The sequence below is a fragment of the Ictalurus punctatus genome, chromosome 5 (genome assembly GCF_001660625.3).
Source record: "Ictalurus punctatus breed USDA103 chromosome 5, Coco_2.0, whole genome shotgun sequence".
In the NCBI taxonomy this organism is placed as follows: domain Eukaryota; kingdom Metazoa; phylum Chordata; class Actinopteri; order Siluriformes; family Ictaluridae; genus Ictalurus; species Ictalurus punctatus.
This window is the reverse complement of record NC_030420.2, coordinates 28,512,756-28,522,455: the sequence shown is the minus strand read 5'-3', so window position 1 is coordinate 28,522,455 and position 9,700 is coordinate 28,512,756. Positions and strand designations below refer to the sequence as shown.

Genomic DNA, 9,700 nt, shown 5'->3' with positions numbered 1-9,700 from the left:
TTGTTGTCAAAATAAAGGCATGGCTTGATAGGGAATCTTCTATTTATATTTGTGTCTGAATAACGTTATATCCAGTGCGTGGACTGAATACAACCATTTAAAACACACATGAAATAATTGAAATAATTCTCATTATTTAATGTTATTCCTTAACATAACTCAATGATAATCCAATCCTATAATATTTGCCCAAATTAAAAAGAAAAAGAAAACAAAGCCGCGAAATGTGATTAAAATAAATAAATAAATAAGCTAAACATATTTGCATATCTAAATTGGTGCTTAAGACTATATCTAATTATTTTTGTTGGACTAGGTTGTGTTATTTAACCCGATCAGCACCATTCCGGGTTGTGTGTGCTGTCCCAAGCGGCTGACTGAATGAATGCAGGGTGCTGAGAGAGAGAGAGGGAGAGAGAGAGAGGGAGAGAGAGAGAGAGGGGGAGAGAGAGAGAGAGAGAGAGAGGCCGAGGCTGATCGCCTGCAACTGACAGCATGCGGAGGTGAAAACGGACCTCTTATCACCGATCGAGGTTTACATCCTTGACGGTACTTTCTTTTTAAACCCCAGGATCAGTCATTAAAAAAAAAAAAAAAAGATTAGTGATCTATTCCGAAGTAGTCATGCATTCGAGCAGAGGATTATCGAGGAGGAATTGCCCCGAATCCCTGAGCTGCAGCTGGGGCACCGAGCTCTGGGTACGTGCCAACTATCTTTCGAGAAACGCATCATGACAGGGCTGTGTGGGTCAGAAATCTTTAAACATGTGTGCATGAGTAATCAGCAGGTGTGTCAGGAGTCTGTGCTAATGTTTCCTAGCTGGGTCCGTCAGCGGTCCGCCCATTTTTACAGGAGTCGTGCATGCATGCGGCGCGCGCCGCTCCGTTTTGCCAACCTGCGTCGAAGCGAAATTGATTGCAGTGCATCAGTTTAGTAATTCACTCTACATACAAATCTATCTTAACCAGTCCTGGCTTATTCAGTTGTTGTCCTTCTTCCTCTTATTATTATTATTATTATTATTATTATTATTATTATTATTATTATTATCCAACGCGCTGGCTCACCCGAGTGTGCAGTAATCCGTCCTTAATGCTGGCCCTGACCCGCCTGCAAAAGGGCGCACGAGAGAAATATGGATATGTATTGTTCATAGTTGTGGCACGTGCATGCCATTTTCCATCATCTCTTATGCATAAAAGCAGCTGTTTATCAAGGCGATGGTCTGATATCCTAAAAGACTGCAATGTCTGATATCAACGCAGTGCATATTTGCTGCGCGCGTGTTGATTGATCAGCTCACGAGCTCTTCATTTAAATGGTAATGATCATCATGGTCTTCTTTTGGGAGAATGTGACAGGCCTACAACATGATAATAGTACAGTAATAGGTCTTTGGGAACACATGCTCCTATCTCAGGCTTATAGTTTTTGTTTCAGTCAGTCAGTCAGTACATTCTGAGCAGTGACTACTGGATTTTCAGGAATTCAGGGGAGTTTGACATATCCCCATATATTCAGGGGAGTTACATGTATAGTTCGCATTTGTTGACGTTTTTTGGACTAAACCCTGCCATTCCCTCGACTTGACCCTGGGTATCAGACATACTGGGACAGTATGCAAGAATTGAACATTGTTTCCCAAAGCCATCTCTGAGCAATCTATATATAATTTTTTGCACTCTAAGACACCGAATACGTACCTCTCGGGTCTTGTGGGAGTGGAAATAACTGTGCACCAATGGAAACCCTGTTGTACATTATCCCTGAATGCTACAGAGTAGACAGCATTTACAGTCAGTCCTACCCAGTTGATGATATTCCAAACCTCCATCATGACAGAGTGATAAGACATTGGACTAGTATATGGGACAGATTTAATTATTGAAGAGGTGTTTTAACCACATGTCCACTGGAATTATTTTCCAGGGTGTGTTCCTGTGAACACAGAATTCAGACAACTAAGACAGTTCTTAATAAATACTGTGAATAGAGCATTATCATTCTGACAGCTCGTCTAATCAGAATTCATTTTCCCCACTTTGTCTGTCACCATGCTTAGGAAAAAGGTTCAGTCTTAATCCACTATTGGTTCTCTGGTTTGTTGCTCTTGGGGAACCATTGTTCCATTTTGGACCCTACATCTGAGTGTTTATTATCTAAGCATAGCCCATTCAGAAACATAAGAACCCAACAATATGGTGTTGCTCTTTTAGGAAAGGTTCCAAAGTTCAGACCATTCAAAAAGTTTAAGAAACCCTAACTATCGTTACAACCATTGAAGAACCCTTTTTCCCTCAGAGCATATGAGACATAAAGATGATGTGTCTTTATTATTATTATTATTATTATTATTATTATTATTATTATTATCATCATCATAATTATTATTATTATTATTATTATTATTATTATTATTATTATTATATATTTTTTCATTGGAAGCCTTTTTATTTCCCAGAAAATGTCAAATGTATATTTTATTTTTACATCTCTAAAGTGTTTATGGAAAAATTACATATTAAATACATAATTTTTTTTTAAGTCAATAAAAGTGCAAATAATTGTATTTATTTTTAAATTTTTAAATAATTATAATTGGATTTTTTTCATACCTCTGGTCCATATGGTTTACAGCACAGTTGTACTCTTCTTTATTCCCTTGCACACACACAAAAAATATTAATCAAGGGTTCTTTGGATGGGTAATGATTCTAGCTTTCTGAAGAGACTCAACATGCAACCTTTTGTTGTATGGTTCTACATAGAACCTTTAAAGGTTCCCCCAGAGTTAGTAACTGACTGAAGAAGTATTAAGGATGGAACTGTTAGTGTAATGTTAAATTTTTCTGTGAAACCTTTATTTATTATCTACTGTATAATGTATATTGGGTAATGAGCTCTGTCCCGTGATTCCCTGCTTTAGCAATAGCTTCAGTTTTATCTTATCGCTTGTTTTGATATGTGCTGAGATTGCAAAACACTAGCTGATTTAAATTCTGTTGAACAGACTCATCCATGAGTAAAAACTGTGCTTCATCGCTCCTTAGAGTCTTAGCCGTCTAATGCGCAACATCGAGCCTTATTGGGCAACTGCATGATCTGGAGTGAGCACTTAGCACACCAGTCATGCTGAGAAATGATGAGGTGGCAGCTTTCACACACAACAGAAAACATATTTACTCATGTTTACACACACACAGACAGGTGGTCCATTTGTGTAATAGCAGAGAGTCATATATTCATTCGTCTTTAGTAAGTGCTTTATCCTGGTAAGGGTCACAGTGAATCCGGAACCTGTCCTGGGTACACTGGGTACGAGGTGGGAATATACCATCAACACACCATCCACACATATTCACACCTTTGGAGTAGCTAATGCACTTACCTAATGTATGTTGTTGGAAGGTGGGAGGAAATCGGACAATCCAGAGGAAACTTACATGTACACGGTTACATCATACGAAACATGGTAACTGCTGTGCCTTTGCACCACCCTAATAGCAGACATTCTACCGTTATTATAGTGAGGATGTCTAATTTGGGGCACAGAATAAACGTTTAGCCTAATATAATATGACTACACTGTGGAATAGAGCTAAAAAGGGAGCTGTGACCTAATGACCTCTTAAAGTGAGTAGAACTACAGCTTCATACCTTAACTGAAAAATGTTCATTATATGAACATTTCCATGCAAACGCAATTTGTTATTATTAATTCATATAATCACGCACATTAACATCCCCAGCATTAGTACATCTGTAATTAAGTTAAATGAACTTGTTCAGACTTCATACAGTTTCATGCATTCATTTGAGCTATTTTAGTTTGTGTGTGTAAAAGCCTTGGATGGAAAGAATCTGCAGCTCTCAGAAATTCTCCTCTCTTTTCCCCTACCTCAGGATCAGTTTGATAACTTGGAGAAGCACACGCAGTGGGGCATTGAGTTTGTGGAGCGCTACACCAAGTTTGTCAAGGAGAGATCCGAAATCGAGCTGAACTACGCTAAGCAAATAAGGTATGAGAAGATTGTATGTCACTGTAAACACTCTTCTCAGCATGCAAGATTTGATTTTCAGCTTGTTGTATGAGGACCTGAAAAATCAGGCATGTGAAAGCAAACTGAATCAGAATTCGCTGTAGACAGTTGTAATAAAAAGAAATGTACAGACAAATCCCCTTAGGAGGGATAAACACAAAATCAGTCTGTTCCAGTTAGTAGCTTATACACTGCGTCCAGTTTTTCTTGACCAGTCAGAACTCCTCATGATGGTGCTCTGACCAATCAGAATTCCCAGTGAGTGTGCTCTGATGAATCAAAAGTCCCAATGAGGCTGTTTTGAACAATCTGAATTCCTAATAAGGGTTCTCCAGACAATCAGAATTCCTAATGAGGGTGCTCTGATCAACCAGAATTTTTAATGAGGGCGCTATGGCCAATCACAATTACTAATGAGGATACTCAGAACAAGGATAATTCCTAATGAGGGTGCTCAGAGCAAGGATAATTCCTAACGAGGGTGATCTGAACAACCAGAATTTCTAACAAGGGTGCTATGGCCAATTAAAATTCCTAATGACGGTGCTCTGAATAATCAGAATTCCCACGAGGGTGCTCTGAACAATCAGAATTCCCAGTGAGGGTGCTCTGATGAATCAGAATTCCCAGTGAGGGTGATCTGAACAATCAGAATTCCGAATAAGATTTCTCTGACCAATCAGAAGTTCCACTGAGGGTGCTCTGACCAATCAGAAGTTCCACTGAGGGTGCTCTGACCAATCAGAATTTCTAACAAGGGAGCTCTGACCTATCAGAGGCTCTTGTGGTGTGCTGAATGCACAACACTTAGTGTATAGCGATGCTCCGATCAGGATTTTTGCAGCCAATACCGATTACCGATTTCTTGTCATCATGATTGACCGATACCGATCCCGATCGTTTGAGCTTTATATAAGTGATATGTAAGTTTCTGTTGATTGTCACTGTTGACGTTTTTTTATTTTTCAGATAAAGTAATATCACAGATGTTCCCTTGGTTATATTATTTTCAGTAATGTTGTAGATCGTTGATTTAATTGAGAATCAAATAAATAAGCACAACAAATATTCATTTTACAATTAACATTTTAATAGGCCTTTAAAAATACACGGCAAATGGCAAATTTTTCATGTTTCCTGAGACCTCATAATAATTCCACACTGGTGATGACATGACTGCAGCGCTAAAGTTTAACATCATCATGTGTTTTACATCCTCGCGTTTCACGTCATCAAATTGCGATCAGTTCGTGAGATCGGCCAAATTCAGAGACTACCGTTCGAGTCATAGAATGTGATTATCGGCCGATACCGATCGATCGGAGCATCTCTATTACTGTACTATAACTAATTCTAAATCGCATTGACTGATTTATTGTGATTAGCTGAATGTTTGTGTTTTGGTCAAAGCTCCGCCTTTTGACTCAGTCTAATTGTCTAAGTGCTTGTTTGTTCAGGTTTTTGTAATTGAAAGCTTGAAAATGCCCTGGTACACTTAATAAGCTTTGGGTTAGGGCTGCACAATATCCCATTCAAGGTAACATTACTATAGTATTGCACTTTTAACAATAGAAATGGTCATAAAGCTTTAGAGAAATCTGAATATAGATTTAGATCTCTAATGAGCAAGCCAGAAGCGACAGGGGCCAGGAAAAAACCTTGAGAGGAGCCAAACTCAAAAGGGAGTTTGTCCTCTTTTGTGTGACTCTAGGTAGTCGGACTATTATAAATCATTACTCTTGTACAACTGTATACTATATAGACAAACAGAACTATATGTGAATAAGTGAATAAGAGTCCTGGGATGAGCCCAGTTTCCTGTCTTTATGATTACAGCAGCAGTAAGATCTACAATACATAAGATTATATTTTTCTTATTAATTCTTGCCAAAATATTGGTCTTATTGGAGTGTCCATATAGAAATGAGCACTCAAAACACAATTTCTATTGTATTCTATGAGGAGTTTGACTGTTCTAAAAATTGAACTAGCATGACCCATGATTTATGATCAAATTAATGCAGTTACAACTTGTGACGTGATGTAGTTTTACAGTCAGTTGCAAGCTTTATTGTAATCACAATGTGTAGCACAGTATCCTATTTCCATCCATAAAAAGCAGCCCTACACTGAATTGAGGTAATAACATTTATACTGTTACCTAAGTCTGATTGGTCTTAGTCAACGCTTTAACATTAACATATTTATCTTAAAAAAAAAAAAACTGTGTTAACAAATTCTTAAAGGATGTTCAGCACCTTTTATCATGACTAATTAGTCTTGTTAAATCTTTGCGCCTTTACACACAAATATTACTTGCTGATTATTTATTTATTTTTTGCAACATATTCAAATGGACACGTTTGCACTACATCATCGTGGTTACGTGAGTTGCTATGGCGTTGACCCATATCCTGATAGTCCTGTGCTGTTTTTGCTGGTTTGGTCCTGTCTGTGGTTTTTTCAGGTTGTGTTAGCCGGTGAAGACACACACACACACACATACACACACGCGCGCGCGCGCACGTGTGCACACAAGGAAATCTGCTTTTTATAGCTGCCTGTCAGTCAGTGCTTTGTTATTTCTATGAAGTCTGCCAGAGTGTTTTTGTGCGCGCCTTCAGTTGAGAGAAAGGCTTAATTCACAACGCCTCCCTCAAGCCTTTTATTCAGCTCCCTAAATGAGTGGAGATTTATCTGACACAATGCGCTTGTTAGCAGACAAACGGCATCGACCTGCCTCCAGCTCAGGAATAATGGCTGTTTAAAAGGCCACAGGATAGTTGTTATTATACTGAGGGTCTGTGCGTTTGTTTGTTTATTCCTATCGCGCCATTGAACGCCTGCAGAACATCGAGAACGCTTTTTGGTCCTTCGGTGAGGTGGTAAGGAGACAATAAACGGCAGCATCCGCATGGCTTTGACAAGGAGCTGCAAGATGGCGATCTGCCTAGCAACACGTCAGCCTATGGGGAGGTACAGCTGGGTGTGTGTGTGCGAAGAGAGAGAGGGTGAGAGGGATGCAGCGATAGAGAGCAAGCGAGACGAAAAGAGAGGCGGGGGGTGGATAGACAGAGCTGCAGACGAGAGGAGCGAGTGAGGGACAGGGCGGCAGCAGCAATACACTTTATTATATCCATGAGTGCCTTGTATCCACTTTTCACATTTACTTGAATTAATCGCAGTCATGGTGCTAGTGTGTGTCAAGTCGACTCGAATCATCACACAAACAAACGTCAGCTTTATGAATTAGAGCTCTCACATGATAAAGACCTCATTATGGTGGAGACACTAGTGGGCTTTGTTTGCTTCCCAGGACACGATTGCTTTAATTGGTCTTTCATAAATAAAATATGCAGAGGGTGGAAGGGTGAAAGAAAATACCAAAGACAAAAAATCAGTTTCTCTATGTTAAGCCACATTAAACCATAGCACTGTTTAATGCTGGATTCTGATTGGTCAGAAGGTGCTGATAATTTCCTATAACAGCAGCTTGGACAATAGTTAGGGTTAGGTTTATATTATTGTACTGGTTCTAATATTCTTATTCTTGTTTTTGTAGTAAGGACTTACTCAGGGACTTGTATGGCAGACAATCTACTTTAAAAAAAAAAAAAAATTTAAACGGGTGTGAAAACTGGGTGATATGCTGAAGTTCTCTAAGCATTTCTAGAAGGCATCTCCAATGTGAGGACTTTGTAACAGTCAGGTAAAGCTGTTCCTTTAAGTTTCTAACATGCCAAAGTCTTCAGGATGGAGGGGTTTGCAGTTCCTCGGTCTTATTAACTTCGAGAGAAAAAGAGGAGAGGCTGGTGAGGGAACGACTGTTTATAGCTGCTATAGCTAAACATATCATAACAACAACTAAATTGTAGGACGTTTCACAACATTAAATGTAACTACAAATGGATAAATTAAAAGTATGACGTGTTGTTCTTTAGTAAATAAAAATGGAATCATTGGTGAATTACTGTGGTATTAGAGAAATAAAACACTTCAGAGCATGCGGTTATTGGAAAATGATCGACTTCAGGGTGGTAACAGTGAGTTTGCTTCGTATCAGGCCACATCATATCATCCAGTTATTGATTATTTTCCTATAACAGCACTTCTTTTGTTTTTTTTTGTTTTTTACTTAAAACGAAAGCGTTCTTTTTTAAAATTTTGGTTAAAAAAATATGCCACGTCTTAAATTAATGTTTAACATTTAAAAAAGTGTTAGTACAAACTGACAGTACGAAATTTAACGATGCACCCACAATTACATCATATTGATTTGCTTCTGAAAGTTTTGCTCTTATTATAGAAACCTTTCTAAGAAATATCAGCCCAAGAAGAACTCCAGAGAAGAGGACGAGTACAAGTACGTATACCTGCATCTCAGTTCACCAGCACTGTAGCTAAGTTAAGTCCATAGTGGGCAATAGAAATGTAATCTATTACATTTAATGTAATTTAATATTTAAAAACACCACTCGATTGTTTTTTGTGGCCGATGAGCTCGCAGGCGTGTTAGGAATGCTAAGAACATGGTGCTTTCAGAGTAATAATCGGTGTAATGCTTGTTCTCTTGTGTTTGCACATATGGTCAGGTACACCTCCTGCAGAGCGTTTCTGATGACGCTGAACGAGCTGAATGACTACGCCGGGCAGCACGAGGTCATCGCAGAGAACCTCTCAACACAGATCATCTCAGAGCTGGTGCGCTATATCCAGGAGCTGAAAGCCGAACGGAAAGCGGTATGTGCACGGAAACTGGGAAATTTTTTTAAAAACAACGACAAAAATATTTCAATGGTATTATTTTAAGTGTGCAAATTTGACAAAGATCAAAATCTGACTGGAAGAACACTACTTTATTGGGGAAGGGTGAAGATGTTTGTAGGTTTGGGACTGCTTCCAGTTTGTACATAAGGATAAACGTGTACAGTAGGTGCTTCTCTGCTTTTTTTGTCATTGGAAAAACCAAGTCAAACAATTTATTATTCAGTCAGAGTGGACGAATCGGTATCCTTCGTTCCTGCCGCAGACAGATTTTATATCTAGGCTATTCGTTTTTTTTATTTTTATTTATTTGTAGCTGAACGGTGGACAAGTATTCAGTTGGTATGTAGCTATGGTTAAACTTGACGGTGTGAAATCAGGAACACGAAGGTATGTGAAACAAACGAGGTGCAGAACAAAGATGTCATATAACTCTTCTGCCTAGTACATGCAGTCACACTAGCCAAAGTGGAAAAATACCTTCTAGGTGTGATGCAAGGACAGAACACGAACTTTCATAGCCAAAACGTTGGCCAACAATTTGATTACTTTTTGTTTTGCTTGACTTTAGATTAACCCTCAAACCCTAAAAACGTATTTATTTGTTCATGCATCTGGGGTAGATGATTCCTGTGTATAGTTACTGTATGCCTCCGAAGTTACCCGATTTTTCTTCGGTAGACGTGTCTGAGGCTGCATTTTTCAATAGCGTCTAAATCACCGCCTTTAAAATAAATAAATAAATAAATTACACAAGCTCTTGTTTTTAAGCCTTAAAAGGAAGAAAATATATATTTTTTCCTTTGCTGACAAATGTAACATGTAACATAAAAGAAAGACAAGCTTTGAAATAAACATTTAATAGGAGTCTAATATATGGCCAATATACACCGAT

General features: G+C 38.5%; 1 protein-coding gene across 6 annotated transcripts in view; it reads left to right on the top strand.

The window, feature by feature from the left end:
- Nucleotides 1–336: 336 nt before the first annotated feature.
- Nucleotides 337–9,700, top strand: part of fnbp1a (formin binding protein 1a) — a 33,462-nt gene continuing 24,098 nt past the window's right edge. For 2 of the 6 annotated variants that reach the window (XM_053680399.1, XM_017466964.3), the window contains exons 1-4: nt 340–699; nt 3,905–4,020; nt 8,348–8,404; nt 8,634–8,781. In XM_053680399.1, the coding sequence (XP_053536374.1) occupies nt 625–699; nt 3,905–4,020; nt 8,348–8,404; nt 8,634–8,781 (396 nt within the window). In that variant the 5' untranslated portion in view covers nt 340–624. Of the gene's footprint in view, nt 700–3,904; nt 4,021–8,347; nt 8,405–8,633; nt 8,782–9,700 lie in introns of all 6 variants that reach the window. The other 4 variants (XM_017466960.3, XM_053680398.1, XM_017466962.3 and 1 more) reach the window with 4 other exon arrangements.